The 20,396-nt window shown below is 40.8% G+C and overlaps 3 protein-coding genes across 6 annotated transcripts; 1 reads left to right on the top strand and 2 right to left on the bottom strand.

Annotated features, from left to right (window-relative positions):
- Nucleotides 1-2,094: 2,094 nt before the first annotated feature.
- rpl30 (ribosomal protein L30) lies at nt 2,095-5,167 on the bottom strand. The gene is made up of 5 exons (XM_041955363.1): nt 5,115-5,167; nt 4,952-5,000; nt 4,295-4,440; nt 3,424-3,554; nt 2,095-2,195 (listed from the first exon to the last, which is right to left on the bottom strand). The coding sequence occupies exons 2-5, from the start codon at nt 4,970-4,972 to the stop codon at nt 2,143-2,145; spliced, it is 351 nt and encodes a 116-aa protein (XP_041811297.1). The 5' UTR covers nt 4,973-5,000; nt 5,115-5,167; the 3' UTR covers nt 2,095-2,142.
- si:dkey-284p5.3 (uncharacterized protein LOC557830 homolog) lies at nt 4,496-14,005 on the top strand. Of its 3 annotated transcripts, none has more exons than XM_041955361.1 (5): nt 4,496-4,587; nt 6,332-6,428; nt 9,919-10,209; nt 13,312-13,365; nt 13,448-14,005. In XM_041955361.1, exons 2-5 carry the CDS (start codon nt 6,338-6,340, stop codon nt 13,459-13,461), a joined length of 450 nt encoding a protein of 149 aa, XP_041811295.1. In that variant the 5' UTR covers nt 4,496-4,587; nt 6,332-6,337; the 3' UTR covers nt 13,462-14,005. The 3 variants fall into 3 exon arrangements, with proteins under 3 accessions (XP_041811295.1, XP_041811296.1, XP_041811294.1); XM_041955362.1 differs by lacking the exon at nt 4,496-4,587 and adding an exon at nt 5,791-5,812; XM_041955360.1 differs by lacking the exon at nt 4,496-4,587 and having other exon boundaries at nt 6,152-6,428.
- Nucleotides 14,006-14,217: 212 nt separating this feature from the next.
- Nucleotides 14,218-19,515, bottom strand: rida (reactive intermediate imine deaminase A homolog). Of its 2 annotated transcripts, none has more exons than XM_041955152.1 (6): nt 19,376-19,515; nt 18,218-18,323; nt 17,241-17,295; nt 17,088-17,156; nt 15,262-15,317; nt 14,218-14,692 (listed from the first exon to the last, which is right to left on the bottom strand). In XM_041955152.1, exons 1-6 carry the CDS (start codon nt 19,438-19,440, stop codon nt 14,636-14,638), a joined length of 408 nt encoding a protein of 135 aa, XP_041811086.1. In that variant the 5' UTR covers nt 19,441-19,515; the 3' UTR covers nt 14,218-14,635. The 2 variants fall into 2 exon arrangements, with proteins under 2 accessions (XP_041811086.1, XP_041811085.1); XM_041955151.1 differs by lacking the exon at nt 19,376-19,515 and adding an exon at nt 19,078-19,333.
- Between the last annotated feature and the right edge of the window lie 881 nt (nt 19,516-20,396).

Below are 20,396 nucleotides of genomic sequence, written 5' to 3'. Positions count from 1 at the left end.
TATTGTCCTCATTCGGAGCGGGGCATGTGCTGCACGTGACACAGATCATCTGGGATGATTTCATTCGATTTAATTGGGAATCAAGAAAACAGCTTAGGGAAGCAGTGAGTGGAAAAACTGGGCCAAACTACTCGATGGATGATGGACGGCTTATATCTCTGTCTCTGGGCAGAAGCATCGGCCCGCCTGGAAGGCCAGAGTTTCAAAGCTCAGCCAGAAAAAAAGAACATTTGATCTCGACATCTATGGGATGGAGTTACAGTATAATATCATGTCTTGCCAGTTCATGATTCTTAGCTTTCAGCGACTCCAGATGGCACCTGCCTGCTGTTGGCAGGCAGGCTTTCAGGCACTGCTATTCCTCTTAATCATTGCATTTACTGCAAAAAATCAGATTGACCACTTATAAGCTGATAACATTTAATGCATCACCAAATTAATTTAAACTTTTTAATACTAAAGGAAATGTCTAAATTAGATGATCATGAGGCAATATACGAAATTAAATGCAGATGCCTGAAATTGAAGCAGCAGGGGCTTTTTTAATCCTTACTCTGGGTCAGCATACACAAATACCTGAGGCTTTCTGTCCGCAAGGCCAAACTGACAATATAACCCTGATGGACATCATTCAGGTTATATTGTCAGACTTTCTCCAGAGCTATGAAACTAATGTGTAAAATGGATAGAGTGGCCCTTAAACATGACCTGCACACATGTAATGTCTTTTGAAAAACAAGGGCCAGTTTTGTTGGCAGTTCATTCTAGATCTTAGAGAAAGAAGTTGACAAAAACAGTTTCCACTTACTCACTTTACCTGCGTCTTTTAATCAAACCACACAGTCCTGATGAAGAGGTGATTTTTCGACTACTGTTCAGTTATTTTTGTGGAAATAAAGCAGCGCACACATTGCTTATAAACCGCATACATTGGTATGATACTATTGAGTATCACTGTACTGACAGGTTTGGCTTACGTCCCCAAAAAGACCTGTGTCAGCCTCAGTTTAATGTCCATTAGGCTACATTGATTTTATCTACCTATGTTAACAAACAACCCATCAGCAAGCTAGTGTTTTGGGCTAGCAGGAGCTGTGACGTGCCTTTCAACCCAATGACTCTTTCACAGCCGATAAATGTTCAATATGTGATGTACTGATATTTCACGTGCTGCAGTGGCTGTAACGTGACATATTTGTTGCATCAAAGCTGAGTGTTTGAACAGAAACTGTCAGTGATGAATTTCCATCATTCAGATGGGGACATTTTTCTATTTATGTGACATAAATCCAATAATAATTGGGGCGAGCTTCCAGATTGTGATTACTTTGGCAATTTGAATTAAAAGGAAATGTTGCTACTACACTTGTTTCACCAGCTGAAGTGTCTGACTGTATGAGCATTTGATAGAAGTAAAGGAATAAGACACAACTTTGGTCATCAGTCTGTTATGATGGCTTCAAATATTAAGCTTTTTAATGAGCCCCTATCTTCGGTGTGGTTGGATAAAAAAATAACCGGTGGAACACTTTAGTGTTGGGCAGTGAATTCTCACACACACACACACACACACAAGTCAAAGGACATTAATATTACGTGTGAGAGGGGCAGCTATCACCCTCTAAAGCCTTTAATACCCCTGAAAGGAGCACGTCCTTACTCGGTTACAGTCAACAGGCTGCAGCTAATACAGCAGACGGTCATCCCCAAGGTTTATGTAAGTGAGAAAAAAAGAAAACATTCTCAAAGATCAGCAGTTGCGTAATTTTAACATCAACGCACTGATAAAGCAGTCAGTTGGGCAAATCGTCATTTGCACAGAAACAGATGTTGTCAAGCTTTGTTACACAAGCCTCTGAAGAAAGATCGACTGTGATTTTCCAGACTTATTTCCATGCCGACAGTGTCAGCATTGTTAACAGCTTTGCAGAGACACCAGGAAATCCCTCAAGCAGACCTTGAAAATGTTCATGGGGAAACCTCATCTGAGAAAACCACAGAGCATGCTGGTGGTCTCTGCTGGACACACGCAGGAATAACACACTGCCTGTAGAGGCAGGTTATACTGTTCAGAAATTACAGGACAGCAGCATGTACTGTTAACAGCGATTTTATTTATAACAATGAGCTGGGGGAACAGTTCTACTGAGGTGGCTGCTGCTGATCTGGCATGCTCCTGATGATGTCAGAATCGCCTGAAGAGGAACAGAACAACAAAAGTTCAGTGGATCAAAATTTAAAAAATGACATACAAATGTACAAAATGACAAAATTTGATGTTATGAGGGTAAATGTTACCACCAGAGCATTCATGAACTGGCCAGAAAGTACTGGCACAGTTCAACCGAGCACTCTGAGCGGCTTTCATCTAGCGAACCACTAGTCCTGACTGGACCACTTTGATAAGCAGGTCCAACAGGCGCAAAAATTCGCAGAGGAAACCATGTGGTAGGATGTAAAGCATATCCTAGCAGAAGTGTTTAAAAAAAATAAATAAATAAATAAAAAACACACATTTTTGTTGAGTTGTGTCCTTGCATTATCCCAAATGTCAGCAACAATATTCAAACCCAGAGAAATCAGCAATTTTATTAAAGGTAGCAGTGTGTGCTATTAGGTTGCCTGTCAATAACGTCATATCCCATATATCCCGTCTGGTCAAGCTGGTCTATGTGTGGACACAGAGCAGCAAACCACAGGACACGCCCAATACATGACACGCCCCTCAAAATCTCAGGGAGTGTGTTGTGTATTTTTCAGACAGACCCTACTCCCTCTAGTTACTATAACTTCCAGAGAAGCACCAGATGATACATGAGAGTGAGAAAGAAAGTCTAGGCAGCTAGCCACTCTATTGATTACTACTGTTTGCACCTTTCACTTGTAACAGAGCATGACTATTGACTTTCATCAGCAATGGTGGTTGTTTAACAGTGAAGACAACTCCCACGATCCCACACTACTGCACGACATCAAACTGTCTTTTATTATTGTTCTGACTGAGAGACCTCTAGGGGCAGAAATTACTGTTTGTTGAAAGGATTTTTTAAAAAGTTTTTGTTCTGGCAAACTTCATTTGCCCTACAGTAGTGATACTGAAGCCTGGATGTTCATTTCTCAGCTCATATTACATCACAAATCTGGCTACGTTTCCAACACATTTTCTCCTGTCTTGATTTGAAGTGTTACTGGTGTGTTAGTTCCGTGAGGCTAGCATCCTTCCATCAGTTTTGCTACCAGACAGTGCCTGGCACAAGCTCGTGTCAGAAACATCCTATTAGTCGATTAAATACTTAAGTATGGGCCCACTCCATCATGAAATAACCAAAGAACAAGTTCAATGTTTGTAATTGTAGAGGAAGAACTTGAGAATCAATTGCACATTACTGTAGATGATGTCCAATACAAAAGGTATGTACTCACCAGGGTCAATAATGGCCAGTGTGCACACCCTGTAGTATTTGCCGCAGGCTGTACCAAGCTCGATGTTGTTTCCACTGTAGTGGTGGACACCAGTCTTGGCAAGCATGGCGTAGTACTCAATCTCAGATTTCCTGGCCAGGGCAGAGACAAAGGAAAATGTGAGTCAAAGCAGCAGGTACAAATTTTTTGACTTTAGTCAATGTTTAAATATAATCAATTTCAGTGTGTAACCAGACAATTTATAACAGAACAGCCTCACACCTGCTGTGCTTCAAATATAACCTGTATTGAGGCAAAACATCCATTAAACGCAGTACTGTGTGAGCACATAAATCAGGTCAATTGAGATTTTTGTCTATCGATCAATATTTAAACCCTTACCAATATCTGACATGCAAGCATCAGTTTGCACATGAAACGTTTTGCATGAGCCTGCCATATTTTGAACAGAATGTGCTAACAAATGTTACTTCAATGAAAAAGAAAAAAATATTTCTCCTTCTCCCAGAATCCTTACAATATAGAGCATGAACATATCAAACATATGGAAAATACTGCATATAAATGATCATCATACTGTGATTAGATGCAACAGTGGTTGATGCTATATTCTTTTTGTTGCTGTCCTGCTACAGTGAAAATCTCATGCTAATCTCTACCAACCACATACACTCTTCCATCTTACAGTTGTTGCTACAGACAAATCTCAAAAAGCTGCCTATGACACTATTTGTTTACACAAACTTAGATCGAAAATAGCAATTACTTTAATGAATGTAGTGAATTAACTTATTGTTTTAACCGAATATAATTTCGTTGCACTTGTGTAATGACAATAAACGCTCCCTGATTATTGATAATCTTCATATACCTGAGGGCTGGGCAGTTGTTGGCCAGGATAACCAGCTTGGCTTTGCCTTGGCGGATCATCTTCTGGGACTGTTTGTAGCCCAGGACGTATTTTCCACTCTTCATCACCAGCTGGAGTCGGGAGTTGATGGACTCCATGGACTTTTTCTGAACACGCATAGATATACATATACTAAAGTTAGTGCCGGCTGACCGGCTACAAGCTAACACCACTTGTCCATCGCTGCTCTCACGCAACATCCAAAGTAGCATACTGGGAGAATAGATACAACAATATCAAGAAGACACAAGAAGGTCAGCACATCAAACCAGTTGTTAATAGATACTGTCATGAATTGTTGCCACGGTACTGACATTTTGCTGCCGTTAGATTTAGCAAATTAGCATTAGCCATAATGCCAATGTTAAACGGCAATTCCAGCTACGCAAGTCAGCCGACGTCAGATGGATGGACGATATAGGGACATTCAGGGACAACCAACACATGTGATATAAACATATACAGCCGCGATAACTGAACGCAAACAATATATGTAGGTCCCAAGTAATACGTTTGTGGTAGAGTTACAGCGCTAGGCTAGCAGGCCCTGACAGAAACACGTCTCCACGTGAAGCAGCTAGAGCGGCGCGTGCACTCCGGTGGACCAGCGCCACTCACCGTTTTCTTTGCGGCCACCATTTTTGCGGTTTAGTCCGGACCGGCCAACCTGCGGGCGACAGGGAGGAAGGAGAAAACTGTCGTTAAGGTCCTGATAGTAACAAAATGTTAAAACAAACAAAGCCCAGAGATTTTTTATCTGAAAACGCGGAGCTCGTCTTACTGTAAGTTAACTCCAATATGGCCTCGGAGAGAAAGGAAGTTCCATGGTGCATTGCGCTGCTATCTGTCGCTGGGCCTGCGCAGATGAGTACTGCGCAGACCATCCGCTGCAAACGCTTTAGAGGTCTTTAAGTTAACACAGAACAACGAATGTGCTTCTTACGGATGAATAATAGTATGCAATAAGCATTAATGCCACAAAAACACAAAATAGATAAGGCAAGGCAATTTTCTGAATAGATGCGTAGAACAAGCAATATTTACAGAAGAATAAAAAAAATTAAATTAAATCTTTCAATCTTTCATACGCACAGACCCTACAGTGATTAAAGCCAAGAATTGGTTATTAATTGTGCTAACTATGCAACAAAAGTGATTGTATATCCATTACATTTCATTATGACATTTCTGTATCTATTTAAAGGTTTGTTTTCATTCATCAATTTTACAATTTTTCTCTTCTTACATTTGATCATTTATGAAACATGACGCACTGTTATAGATTAAACTATGTATATAAAGTATACAACATTAAAACGATACTTATACATTAATGTATAAAAGATAACGCAGTCTCTTCTGATGTCTAACATGGACTTTACTTGCTTTAGGTACATTTTGCTGGTCAAGGTTTTGTACTTGATTTGTTTGTGGAATTACTACACTTTGGATTCCAGTTCTTCTTCTATCTAGGAGCAGGTGGGTGATGTGTTACACATTTTGCCACACTTCCACTGGACATTACGCTTCTCCAGTAAATTAACACAGGGTTGCTGTGTATGCTCATGGGCACACTGATAGTGGGTCTAGTTGCTGGTTTGGCTACTGGTTCACTTTCCCCGCCCCAAGAGGTGGCAGCTGACTGAATAATGTATTTTTGTCCCCGCGCCAGCCTCCTGGAAACAGCCTCGGTTCCAGCACACAACAAAAAGCCCACATTTCACCTGTGCGCCCAACTGTTTAGAGTCTTGTGGCCACGACGCAAACAGATGAACGCGTTTTTGGAGGAACAAGCATGATGCGCAATTACGCACGGGACTAAAGGAATTCGACGAGCAGCCCGTGTGTTTTGTGTCTCCTCCAGGCTGTTCGCTGACCATAGTTTTGAGTCCTCTCCATTTACAGAGACGATATTTATGCACGACGTCATCAGTGCAGCTATAGCCTCTCCTCGCCTCTTCACTCTGAAGTTCACCATCCAGTCCTCTATGTGCACAGGGCAGGATGGGATGCTCCACCAGTTCCCAAACTTCAGCGGTAGATACGACTCGACCCAGTGCTAAGCCCGAGGAGAGCAACGGAGCCAGCACAACAGGTGATGCACACAGCCTTACACCTATATATAATGCAGTAAAATGTTTATGAGAGATGTGGAAAATACTGATAACATATGTTGTATATGCAGCTAGGTAGCATTCACTGCAAGCATATTTTAAGTGGCCAAACACTGAATATTTTATTAGTATAATATGGATTAGTGACTGAAAATAATAGATATGTTGTCAGCAGTGCATTAGATGCTACTATTTCCTATTCGAAAATAATTTATACATGCTGTTGTGTATTTTTTGCAGTGTGAAATGATCTATCTCTAAGATGTGAAGCAGTAAGACAGTGACCAAGCACTATCCCTGGTTTCACTTTAGAGATGTTAATGGCAGGGACATATCTGAAAATGCTCATTTGCTATAATGATACCGCTCAGATCATATCTATAAATGATTATTGAAATCAAAAGTATCGATCAAAACACGTTCAATAGTTATTTTATTTCTGTTGATACTATAAATAGCCTTGTTGGGTGAAAATGGTGTCATGGCAGAAGTTCACTGCCATGTCCAAATACAGTTCCACCATCCATGTAATTATACTCTGGTGAACACTGCTCTGATAAAGAGGACACAGTTTACATGCAAATGATGATCAGTGTCTTTCTGTGGGTACAGTATCTGATGTCTTTAGTTTTAGTGCTCACAGTGACAGGATGGGAAAGTTTATTGTGATTATTTAACAGCGGTTTCTGGCTCTGTCCTCCCTGAGAGACGGTGGCATGAAAGCAGATTTGGTGACAGTCTACGGTTTCAATAGGAAATAGAGAAGCCACCTTGGACACTCCTTTGTTGTAGTGGGTCAGAGATGGCCCGGCTGTGGTGAAAACTAGCATACGTTTCAAGGTAAACCACCAACACTGGATCCGGTGTTTGCATTTAGCAGTGTTAAGGAAGAGTAGAAACTTATTAATATGTGCAGGACAAATGTAATTCACCTTCCGAAGCTGTCAAATGTCTATTTTTGCCACAATCTGTGTTGTTTACAATTACAATAAATGTGTGCAGCTCAAGCTTAAGCATTATTTGAGAGACCATTAAAGAATAACCAGGGAAATCTGGTAAAACATTCACCAAGTGGGACCACCTCTGAGCCGGTGCTCATTCTCTGCATTCCTTAAAGGGATGTTACAGGTGTGCAATGACAGCATGGAGGCACATGCCTGCATCCTCACATAATGAAGTATGCTCAAATGCAAAGACTTAGGGTGACATAGTGAACTAAGAAACTGCCTCTGACCCTGCTAAGGTGTGTTTGAGCTCATGTCCTGCAGCTGATTCTGACCTCTACCCCTACGACCCTCAATAAAAGGCAGGGCTTTGCTTGCAAGTCGCTCTCCAGGTTTATGAGCTGAGTGACACCGAGCAGCGAGGTGTTCCTGTTAAAATCGTCTGAGAGGTCAGATGGAAATTTAGCAGGATGTTATCTTATTTTTGCATGTGGCTCATTTCCTTCGTCTGTTGCTACTTGTCACTCCCAAGAAAGGAGATGGGTGACATTTATTAACCTGCGGTTCATTCATTTGTTAAAACCTGCTGGTTTAAAACTCTCAAAGTGTCACACATATGTCAGCATCCTTCATCTGACAAAGTGGATGTCCTCATTCACCTTTATTAGAAGATAATACTGTGGATTGTGTTGGCAGGCTCAAGATCGATGTTTGTCAAAAAACACTTAAAGGATGTAATCTTTTTTAAAGGAAAATTTGGTGACAAATATCATGCAAATTGTTCCCAAAATGTTGGGACAAACATAGAAGGTTGATGATCCGTTCTCTGATCCATGCAAATACTTGCAAATCCTTCAGAAAAAACAGGTCTACAAGGAAGTGATACTCAATATCCTTTAACACATGGCAACCTGTTGATAGAGCTGAGAGCTATGTGGTATTAGGCTGTCAGTGTTTATTAACAACAGTCTACATAATCATTAACCCTTTGTGCTTCCAATTATGTGCCAGTGGTATTCTCTTTATGCTGTTATTTGCTTCCTACTCAGTGATGTGTGGCAGGTAGCAGCAGCATATTCTCTTCCCACTTCCTTCAAGAAGGACCAGATGATGAGTCTGTTTTAAGAGAATTGAACACCTGTTGTTCCTCTTTTTTGTTTGGCTGAATGGTTTGGCAGCTTCACTTCACTTCAGCTTTAGAGACTGGAGATTAATCCCTAGGTGTGAGGAGTCATTTTGCTTGCATAAGATTTTTATTTTACCACCAGCTACATTCTCAGTAAACGTTTGAAATTGCAACTTCCCAAAAAAGTTTCTCCTCGCCACTGTCGCCAAATCCCCCCCCCCCCCCCAAAAAAAAACATAAATAAAACAGAATGTGATCATTTGATCATCCTTTTTGACATATAGTAAATTGAAAACAGTACAGAAAACACTATATTTAATGTTCGACTTCATCAGCTTCATTGATTTTTGTTAATATCTGCTTATTCTAAGCAAGAGACTGGGAAAGTTGTGGAAGTCTCCAAAAACACCTGTTTGGAACATTCCACAGGTAAACAGGTTGATTGGTAACAGGTGATAGTATCATGATTGTATGAAAGGGGCATCCTGGAAAGGCTCAGTTGTTCACAACACTTTGTGAACACATGATTGGACAAAGGATGTTACTGCATGAGCTCAGGAACACTTTGTATAACTGCTGTCTGTAAACACAGTCTCTTTGCAGATGATTGCATTCTGTTTTATTTTATGTTTTACACAGCAGCCCCACTTTTATGGAATCAAGTTTGTATGAAACATGACAGCATTAATACATTGTTTATTGTTTATTCCCCTCTAAACGTATGAAATGTAATTGCATTTTTTACGACAGACACTCACACAGACTGAGTGTTCAGCAAATTTACAATGAAGCATGTCAACAATGCCTGAATAGTGTATGACAGGACGTGGCGTGGCCCCCATAATGATATTTATTACTTGTTAACTCTCTGGCTTTGGGTTAAGTTTATTTTCTGGCCATCACATAGGTAACACAAACAAAAGGTAAACTGAAACAATGGAAACCATGTTTGGAAACAGATGACATGAAATGAAGGAGAGAGAGGTGCAGCAGGGGCCCAGGGGATGTGGAAGCACCCTGCAAAGTGAGAGACTCAGTAGATACATGTGAGGAAAGTTTTAACCCAAATCAGACAGAACAACACCGTTAGAACAGTATGTTTAGCATATGAAACCCCAGTGAAAGCAAATACTACCTTGTCATACTGTGTAACAAAGGTTCCTGTGCACATTATGAACTGTGTCTGTGATAAAAGAATTTAAGGTTTTGTCTATTCCATCTAAATAATATGAACAACAGCAATATGGTACATAATTGATGCACTTTTCATTTAGATGTATGACAACTTGAAAAAAATCAGGAAAAAGATATGAACAAGTGATTCATGAATTCTGCAGATACAGTAAGTTTGAACTGTTTTGTTGGAATGTTTGGATCACGTGCTGTGTTAATACTTGACAGGGGCAGCCAATGAGAATGGGAAAGTAGCTGAGGACAGTGAAACTATTCCGGACCAGACGCCTGCTCATGGCGGCGATGCTAAGCCTGCAGACGAACCTGCTGTAGCTGCGACATCTGCGGACAGCACCGCTGCAGCTCCACCTGCAGGGGAGGAGCCTCAGCCTGCTGCAGAAGCAGCAGCACCTGCGGACGCCCCGGCAGCGGCAGACGGCGGCGGAGAGGCGGCGGCAGACGGCGGCACAGAGGCAGCGGCGAGCTCCTCGGAGCCTGCTGCTGCAGCTCCTGAGCAAGGTGGGTTGGAGTCAGAAACAACACTGTGACAGGCCAGTGACAATTTGTGAGATATTTTTCCATTAAAAGAAATTCATTCACAAACTAAAGTTCTGGCCCACTTATACAAACATTTTTACAGCTGAGACAAACATACTCAGCTTTGCGTTCTGTTTTCCTTTAATTCCCCTGAACATCTTTACCTGACCTGCCCCTCTTTGTCTCTGCACAATGACCAGTTTAAAGCTGCTAGCCGAGGCCTTGCAAGGCTCTAAGCATGTAATCACTTTCAGTGTGAGCTTTATTTTATATGCAAATCACACCTTTATCCTAATCTCCAAACACAATGACTGCCTGGTGATAGTTTTACGATGTCTATCACACTGACCGAATGCTTCATAGCCATTTTTAGCTCTAGGTTATAAAGCTGATAAGGACGGAGCTGCATATGTGTGGGTATTTATCTGTGTGTGTGGGTGTGTGTGTGTGTGTGTGTGCCTAATGAACTTGTTGTTGCCCACAGAACATCTAAAGAGGTACCATCTGTGAAACTGGTATTTTAATTAGGTAGAAATCAATAGTCACAATATTTATGTGTCCCACTGAGGGAAGGAGGATTTATGAGGGACAAGATGTACAATTGTTTCATGGACCAGCAGTAACCTGAGCGCCGCTCCGCCTCCCGCATAGTGACCCAGTGAACACAGGCTGCTATAGCGCCCAGGTACATAATGTCACTTCGGTCTTTCCCTAGACCCTCCACAGTCCCGCTGCAATGGCGGTAACCAGACGGTATCCAACAACACACAGACATGACTTTGGCCTTTAATAAACTCAGCAGAGGCATCCAGGGGAATGTGTGTCTAAGTCACACTTCTGTTTATTTAGATAGCATTTAAGAATCCGCCTCGACACTTTAAGTATGGGTTGAATTTCTAGATGACAGTGAATTAATGAACAATTATTTTAATTTTATTCCTGTTTGGAGTCCTAGAGGAGTCTTTTCATTGAGCTGCAGTCAGGAAGAAAGTTTTTGACAGAATATGTTCTTCCTCCTGGCAGTGTGCACGTGTAGGATGTGTAAAATGTCTGAACAGTCCGTTCATCTGTAACTTTTTTCTGCTGAGATTGAAACTAATGTTAAAGACCAAAAATATAACTTCAGGATCAGCTCCTGATTGTCAGCTGTCACCCAAGACTTTTTTTTAGTTGTATGATAGTGCACAAATATGGTGGCAGGCCATTGCATGTTACAGATTTGTTGTTAAAGGACAGCATGGACATTCTTCCCAAACTAAACACATAATGTAGTTTCTGTGTATGTTTTTTAAGGTTAAAACTTGGATGAAACTTGTAAGCATGTGGTATTTGTTACCTCTCCCGGTGCGACATAACAATCTCGACTCTAAATTCCAGTACAGTGACTGTCTGGCTGCCTCTCGGCAAACTTGCCTCTAAATGATCGTCTATACATGGAAGTGCTCCACGGGGAGCTGCATGACATAGTGCATTACATTTACTGCTATCACTTCGCTTATTGCTTCATGATGCAAATGACAAGCAGCCGGCAGGTTCCCGAGGTCAGCTCTTCATTTTCCTCTTTGTCTCATGCAAAGCGTCTACCACTGCAATGCAGAAAGAAAGACGGACAAGGCAGCAAAGCCAGTGCACTGTGCACTTATGCAATGGGAGATCTGCAAATTACCTCCAAAGATGCTTTTTATTGTTGTGGTTTACTTATACCTTCAGTAGGATTAGAAGCACAGTGATTCTCCAGCCTGAATCCTTTAATTAAGTAATGAGAAGCATTTATTTAAACAGTCACCCTGTGCATGTGCCATTCCTTCTGTGCATAAATCTAAAGCCATATTAATGCTGTCAGGGTCAAAACTCATCTGCAGTTTGTCTTTGGGATGTTTTAAGCAAAAAACCCCTCTGTTAGGTTTCATCCGAGTTTGAGTGCTGGGCTGTTGTGTCAGTAGTACAATCTCCTGCAGCAGAATCAGTTTTGACTCATACATAAAACAGGAGAGAACAGACAGACAGAAAAGCCCAACCGGCTGTTTACTTGACAGTTAGACAGGGATTAAGAACCCTAAATTTATTTTAAAATACATATTTGTAGATTTTTATCCTAATTTAGACAAGTAAATAGTCAGTACTCTCCTTGACCTCCGGCTTCACTTCATCTTGACCCCCCTTTGGTCTCCAATTTCACTCACCCTCAGTTCAAGCTTTGCCACAGTTGATGTCGTGTCTGTGAGGACCCCAGGAAGACCAGAGCCCACTTTATGGATGATCCAATCAAAAATAAAGAGTGTGTGTGTGCTGTGTGTGTGTGTTGCCAACACTTTGTTGTCACCGTGGTCTCATTAAGGTGCAATCTGAGTCCACAGAGAAACTAGAGCGTGCCAACACATATAGGGCTTCCACTGGCCACGAACGGTGCCTCGATTCACAGCCAATGGAGAGAGAGGATCGAGTGTCACATTAGCAGAGCAGACGCTGAAGCTCGTCCACTCGTGGATCTGTTTGTGGTCAGGGCGGGGACTGGTTTGGTGGAAATCACCTGCAGTCACAAGCCTCTGATATAAAAGTCATGACAACTGTGACTGAATGTGTTTCTCCTGTGGCTAAATAATGAAGGTTTGATGTTGGATGTCCAGTGCAGACTCAGTCTAAATCTTCAGCTCTGGTCCTAAAGGGTCACCCATATTACAAATATACAAACATATTTCCTCATGCAGATTGAGCTGTATCTAGCCATGCAGGTTGTCCAGGTTTTGAGATTTCTGCTGTAATCCAGTACAATGGAGGTTTTGTACATTCGATTCGGTTTTGGCAGGCTGGTTGCTCACCTGGAGTTTACACACCAGCCCAGGTTCTTTGATGTGTAACATTTAAAAAAAAGATTTTCCTTATCTAAATCAAGGATGTAGGGATAAAAGGTGTCATATGCTGCACGGATTTTAAAGTCCCTTGAGGCAAATCTGTGATTCCTGGTATCGGGCTATACAAATAAAACTGAATAGAATTGCATTTGTGGTCCTCTCAGCATTGAACATTTTATATCTTCGCAAAAATTAGATGTCTCTGTTAATCTGTCTTTTCCTTCCTAAACAGAAAAAGCAGAGGCCACAGCGACTGATTCAGAACCCAAAACAGAGGAGGCACCAGGTGAGTGGCGACACAAAGTCACATAATCCACATTGAAATGTCCACAGAAACCCCAACATGTTTCCCCTCTCTCTGTTTTCAGCTCCCAGCGAGTGAAGTCCAACATGAATGACTGCACAGATTAGTTTGTTGGAGGTGTCTTAACTTGTTTATGCATGAGTGAACGCATGTGTAGGTGTGTGCGTGTGTGTGTGTGACAGACATCGCCTCGTTGCCAAGTTGAAGACCCTGTGGTAACCACTTTCATTCAGGGTTCCCTCAGTCATCACTGTGCCTTCTTCCCCTCACGATGGCGTAAGGCTGCAATTTCTGCCCGCAAGCAGAATTTAGACAGAATCCCACTGCACTTAGCGGGTGTGTTCATTTTCAGAGGATGTCAGAATAACTTGAAATTTCTATTTATTATCCATATAGCAATTTATAATAGCAGATTATCTGAAACATCATATCTGCCTTTAACTCAGAGTCCATTCTGTAAGAAAACCAAAGCCAAAATGTTATTTGATTTATAAAATTCTATTCTTTTTGGGTAGCAGGCTTTGATTTTTCGACCATGTTTGTAATAAAGAGCTGATACTTTAGGACTGTCTAACTGATTTTAAACATTAATAGAAGAGCACGAATGAGATAAGAGTACATGTTTTTGGGGTTTTTTTTTTTTTTTTTGGTTTCTGATGTGTCATGATCTCTCTCTGGAAAGGTGACCTGAAATCTGTAATAAGCTATGAACTCTGAAAAAAAATTAAAAAGACCACCTTAAAAAACATCTAATAAATGCACATTCTTTGATATCGTAATGCATGAGTGTGACCTTTTAGGAGCAATAATCACTTTGGGACAAGAGGTTTTACTAAATTTTTTATTAGTGAGAGCTGCACTGTTAAAACAATTCTCTGCAACCAAACAGAAGATAAGAGGAAGTTGACCCTGAATGGGGCCACTGTGACCAGAGAATGTTACTGGTCTGGACTGGTTATACAGAAACAATCCCACTTTACATGATGTCTTGCTTGAAATGTGTCAGGTGTGAAATGAATATTAGCCACAAACCAAATACTGGTGAATTAAGTGCTGCTCTGTTCTTATAATACTGAAAACCGTTCATCCAGCTACAGCAGCCAGAGAAGAAACTATGCTAAAACCTGACTACGGAAAAAGAACATAATCCTGGTTTGGTCTTTCATGTGTCATCTGGAAATGCAACAGGCTTCTGCTGCACAGCTATAAGGTCACTTGGTGGTTACAACTTGTTTGGAACGTGGCCGGCTAGTCAGGAGTCTGAGAGAGGACCGAGAACAGCAATAGCCTCAATTTCCACCAGTCCACCCTGAAGAGAGCAAGGAGAAGAGCAATGTGGGTAACAGGAACACTTTTAACAAGAGTCTATGCAGCCATGCTAGCAACTCTAAGAGGTTGTACTTACAGGAAATTAAGAGTAAACACACTACAGCTAAGGCCATTAGTTCTGCAGGTGTTTTGTTCTAAAGCTTTGGTCAATAATAATTACGGCCTGATGGTGGCGGTAGAGGAAAGGCTGTAAGATCACCAAACTTGGTCGGATTCATCCTCTGGAGTTCATGAATGTCTGGACAAACTTTCACAGTGATCCAGTGAATAGTTGGTGAGACAATTCAGAGCCATGCTGCTTGCACGGATACAAATGAACACACACCATCCAGGTGCGTGTGTGTGCTAAGACAGCATCGCTTTCAGCCTGTTTCATAGCAACGATGTTTTTTAGTAGCATTTTACACTCCATGCACACAGATGATGTCAAATGCCTGGCACGGATGATTGAGCATGCACCCGTGTGTATTGGTGTGTATTGATGTATATGACCTGTGCTGAATGTTCCACAGGGTGCTGCAGTGGTGTAAAGGTTTTCTGAGTACTTACTCTCGGCAGAGCGGCGACTTGGTAGGCAGCTCTGGCAGGAAAGTTACTGCTGAAAACTGGAGGGAAAACATCTACATTATAACCAAAGCCACCAGGTTAATGGATGACTCGCTATAAATGGATCATTTGACCTTCTAATGATGCATACTTTCTAGAAAGAGTTTATAAAGTGTAAAGGTTTTATTGATGGTGAACAGGTGATTTATTAATGTCTACAGGTAGGTGATAAACCCTGAGGCATAGGTCTTTTCATTTGGGTTGACCCTTTACTGCAAACCCTCATATATAGCATTCATAAGCGCTATGTAAACATTTGATTCATGGTTTATGGCTATAATGAGCTTGTATGCAGATATAAGGACATTTTTTTGTGTTTATTAATGTGCAGAAACTGCAAATGTTTATAAATCAGCCTCCACTCACTTGTGCCACAGGAGGAGTTATAGCAGCTTACAAATTAATTAATAAACACTTAAATGTGCTTTCAGTTACATTGCAGGACATTATTGTTTGCAGTATAACTGAGAAGTTCTGACATTATGCAGTTTTGAGGATTTAAGGGTAAAGTGTAAAGCATCTGGTGGGACAAATCTCAAACATAAATATGAGCAATCACATTTTAGAAGAGACACATGTTTGTCCTCTCCTTGCTCTGATCCGGGTCAGGGAAAGTTCCCCGCTGGTGGTTTAGGGTTGAGTAGAGTCAGGAGGGTGGCAGGCCCGTACCTGAGTCAATGGCCCACAGAGCAAAGCCTGCTGGGAGCGTTGGGTTACATCTGTGTGCCTGCACAGAGGTGTCCAGTTACAACTCACTGGGCACTGCAGCTTCCATTACACCTGGCTGTTGTGATCCAGGAGGAAATGCCCAGGCCGAGCAGCCTGTGAGAGGAGGCTGCTTTCATGCAGCCGAGGAGGGGCTGAGTGAGCCCGTCTGTCAGGTGACTGCTACACCTGTCAGCCGTCAGTTTCTGAGAGATGTCAGTGAAATACGAGGCACCACATCCCCTTATAGGAATACATGAGGAGCTAGCATAAATACAGACTTTTTAAAGTGTTAATTGAAATCTATTAGTAAATTGTGTTCTGAATTTAATTTAATTATCAAATGGAACGCTAATTACACATCTTTAAATTAAAGAAAGCTGCGTATAATATAACACAGTCATGAAAAGTCATTAAAAAGGCATCAATTATATTCCGATATGGAATATGATATACTGTACGTACAGAAAAAAATTTGCGACTCCAATTTTAAATTGAAATATAAACTAATTTAGGGACATAATAAGGAAATTGAATTATTAATTGGCAAATCTAAAGATTTATTATAAGTAAAAGTCTGTATTATTCAGTTGGCACACTCAACCCTCCATATACAAGGCTATGTAAACATGACGATCAATAAATATAAATAATAAAGACAAGTATTTAGATTTGTTTCATTTCTCAGCTCATATTCACTAAAACAGAAGCCTCCTCTCCCATCGCCTCACTTCCCAATTAAAACTCTCTATACAAGGAACAAAGTGAGGAGGAGGAGTTTTGTCATGTGAACCTCAGTCACATGACAAAAAGTCACTCAGGTGTTTGTGCAGGAAAAACATTATTCTGCTGCAGGGCTTCAGCAACAATGCTTTCAGGAGGTGAATAAACTGGGATGTTTGTATAATCATGGTTAAATGCTGCCCCACTGTGGCTGTTTTCATATATTTCCAAAAACATGGCACGTTTTATCAATGTGATTAAATTTATCACTTTCCATTATAATCTGCTTTCCAGCATGAAATCTAAGGCACCGACCATGAAAGTGAATAACAAAGCCTTACATGTTTTGTACACCTCGTTGACACTGTTGAAGTCGTTTATATCGGCGAGTAGCACCGTCGTCTTCACCACTGGAATCAAAGAGTTTGTCAGGGAGATTGTTACGTTTGAATATGGAAATCATAAGAAAACTGTACTGAGGACTGAGGTCTCACCATTGGTGTAGTCGCAGCCAGCAGCTTTAAGGATCTCCCCCATATTGATGAGAGCCTGAGGGATGAGAAGTAGGGTCAATATTTAATCACCTTCTGTTATTTCTTTATATGTACTGATCAGATTTTTAGATTTACTAGGCAGTCAGAAAAGTTGCAGGAAACATGCTTTTATTCTTGATTATCACTGTCAGCTTATTGATTTTGTCTTTGTTGCTTAGTCAGTTTAATTCTATGTTCTTATTTATTTATTTTACAGGTTTGATCCCTTTTGCTGGGAGTAAAAAGCACTAAAATGTGAACAAAAAATCCTACAAAGGAAATAATGCAATAATGCATGCATGCAACTTGTGCTTTTGTCATTTAAGGAAACTTTAACATTTTACACTTAAACACTACACGAATTGTGCAAGTATAATCAGGACAATGTGCCTAGACTATTAAAAGTAAAAGTATTCAATGCAGAAAAATGTCCCCTGTGACTGTTACATTATTATATATCATTTGCATTGATGTAAAAGCATGATTTTACTGTTTTAGTTGGTTGAGGTGGAGCTCATTTTCAACTATTTTTCACAGTCATGAACCAAGTCACTGATTAATTGACTAATAGTTTAAGTTTAATTTATAACAAAACCTCATGTTTTATTAACTCTTTGAATGTTTTGAGGGTAAAAACACTAATTTGTACAGTAGCTAGTAACTAAAGCTGTCAAATAAAATGAATGAAATATTTGAGATCTACTGGAATAGAAGCAGAAAGTGTCATGAAAAAAAGACTCACATAAACTACAAGTACCTTTTGTACTTTAAGTACAGTGTACTGGGTAAATGTACTTTGTTACAATGCACCGCTGCCTCTCGGCCAATAAATAAAACAGGCAGATGTCACATTAAGTGTCCTGTCATCTGATGTTCAAACATGGTCAACCATCATCATCATCATCATCATCACTATCCTGAGTCCCTGTGAGCCGCACCTGTTTGGCCTGGGCCTGCACTCCTCCATCCACCAGCTGACCAGAGGCCACGTCCAGCCCCAGCTGACCAGAAATGTACATCGTTCTGTCCACAACCACCGACTGGCTGGATGACACACACACACACACACACACACACACACATACGAAGACACTGTCACTATTACATAAGATAATCAAACTCTGATACATTTTGGTGTCTGTATCGACTCTCTCTGAACCTGCTTTAGATACTTATCAATAAATGTAGGATATCTTATTCTTATCATATATGAATGAACGGTCAGGTGTTAATGAAGTAATGAAGATTTAAAATAACTTCTATTTCACTGATGAACATCACTAAAAAGCCTTCTGAAAAAGCTGTTTGCGGTACAAACCTACACTGTATCTGCACTTAAAATGTCTCAGTGACACTGACAGCTTGGGGCATGATTTGATTATCAAGTCAAACGTTGTGGCAAATAACAGATAAGAACATTTTACCACCAGAACAAACAGCCAGAGGAAAAAAAGGCTTCAACAATGGCTCAATAACCTTGAAGCGTTTTCTTTCTTGCCGGCCATTCATAGGCTACGCTGTCTGACGCAACCCCGCCCACTGACAGCTAATTGGTCAGAGCAGGAACACGCCTCAAGTTGTGAAACTGTGTAGACTAAATTAAACAAGTCTTCGACTCTTTTTTGGGGTTTTTTTTAGGTTAATTCACGATTTTTCATCACTTCTGTGACTTTTTTTCTGACAAGTTGTTAAAAAAACTAAACGGTATCTTTTTTCTTTTTCAACTTTCTGCACATTTCAGCCTCTCTGCTGCAGGCACAGTGTATTTACCGTCAGATAGGACATTAATTCTTCTTACCTGTACACTCCCTGTCTGACAGGGGCTTTTGGCGTGTAGGGAAACTGTCGACGAATGGTTGCCATTTCACACCTGCTGTCACAGCTTTCGACTCTTCGGCTGCTGCTTCCTCTTTGGCACTTTGCTTTTGTGACGTCCAGCAGGTGAGTTCACTGAACACTAAGACCCGCCCCGGATCAAACATTGTTCTGTCCTTGAGTTTCGCGTTCATTCAAACCCTTCATGTGCCATCTTCTGCAGCCCACGTGTCGCTATAAATAGAAACTCCTGCATTTTTCTGTTTTGAGGGTTTCCTTACCTGTACGGGCCGATGGCAGCCGGGGCTGATGCCGTGTTGACGATCCTTCTGTTCAGCGCAGACATGATTTCCTGCTTATTTTCCCCAAATCTCTCTGCGCCGCACACCGTCTGTTAACGAGGGAGCTGGTTGTGCAACTGGTGGCATGAACAGTTGTTGCAGTAAAGTCTACCGTAATGGCAGATAGTATTACTGTAATGGCATTTCTAAAGGCGCTTCCGAGAAAAACGCATGCAAACGAATAGTGGCGTCCATAATAGGAGAGTTACGGTAATACAGATGTCATATGCATGGTCAGTGATGATGGTTTCAGCTGCAACAGTCAACTTAGAGGTTTAAGGCTCCTTTTATAGAGTCTCAGATTAGATAAAGGCACTCCACTGCAGTTATGGTTAACTATAAGTAACTTTTATTATTTCTTGCATCTTTTCAAATCTTTATAAAGTATTACAAACAATAGATAATAAATTATGTGGTTCAAACATAAATGCTTACATTCCACTCTACACCCTCAAGATGTTACATAGCAGGATTAACAGTGAAATAATCAAATCATATAGCCGTATATCAAAGAGTGATTTCAGATAACTATACATATTATGGCAGATTCTCCGCAATGTCGTCTTTCAAACGGGGCTTTTTTTATTGTACAGAGCAAGATTTTTGTTAAAGCTGAATATCCAGCTTTCACATTAACAGTACTCCTACCTGTGCAGTTAATACAAGAGCATTCCACTAAATAGCAGACATAATTTATAAACATGCATAGTCTAAAACACGCCGAAATCAAGCAACATATATTTGACAGAGGGCCAAAATATTAACAGCCAAATCAGCTACCATATTTAAACCAGTGTCGCCGAAAGAGTTTAAACACATTTAATAAATAAGGTGTGAATGCTTGTATGTCAGTTGCCAATGCACCGCAGACTTAATATATGAAAATAATTCAAAGCAAGAATTCTGTGACAGAGCAGGCTCACAAACAAAAGACGAACAGAAAAAAAAAAAACAACAGCAA

Source organism: Chelmon rostratus, chromosome 16 (assembly GCF_017976325.1).
Source record: "Chelmon rostratus isolate fCheRos1 chromosome 16, fCheRos1.pri, whole genome shotgun sequence".
Lineage (NCBI taxonomy): Eukaryota > Metazoa > Chordata > Actinopteri > Chaetodontiformes > Chaetodontidae > Chelmon > Chelmon rostratus.
The sequence above is the reverse complement of the archived record's forward strand: the minus strand, read 5'-3'. Positions and strand labels throughout refer to the sequence as shown.

Coding starts and splice junctions, on each gene's coding strand:
- rpl30 (XM_041955363.1), bottom strand. CDS start 4,972: ATGGTGGCCGCAAAGAAAACG. Junction 4,441..4,951: donor TGGTGGCCGCAAAGAAAACG/GTGAGTGGCGCT, acceptor ATGCGTGTTCAG/AAAAAGTCCATGGAGTCCAT. Junction 2,196..3,423: donor ACTGGCCATTATTGACCCTG/GTGAGTACATAC, acceptor GTTCCTCTTCAG/GCGATTCTGACATCATCAGG.
- si:dkey-284p5.3 (XM_041955361.1), top strand. CDS start 6,338: ATGGGATGCTCCACCAGTTCCCAAACTTCAGCGGTAGATACGACTCGA. Junction 6,429..9,918: donor CAACGGAGCCAGCACAACAG/GTGATGCACACA, acceptor AATACTTGACAG/GGGCAGCCAATGAGAATGGG. Junction 10,210..13,311: donor TGCTGCAGCTCCTGAGCAAG/GTGGGTTGGAGT, acceptor CTTCCTAAACAG/AAAAAGCAGAGGCCACAGCG.
- rida (XM_041955152.1), bottom strand. CDS start 19,440: ATGTCTGCGCTGAACAGAAGGATCGTCAACACGGCATCAGCCCCGGCT. Junction 17,296..18,217: donor TGCAGGCCCAGGCCAAACAG/GTGCGGCTCACA, acceptor CTCATCCCTCAG/GCTCTCATCAATATGGGGGA. Junction 17,157..17,240: donor TGGCTGCGACTACACCAATG/GTGAGACCTCAG, acceptor CTTTGATTCCAG/TGGTGAAGACGACGGTGCTA.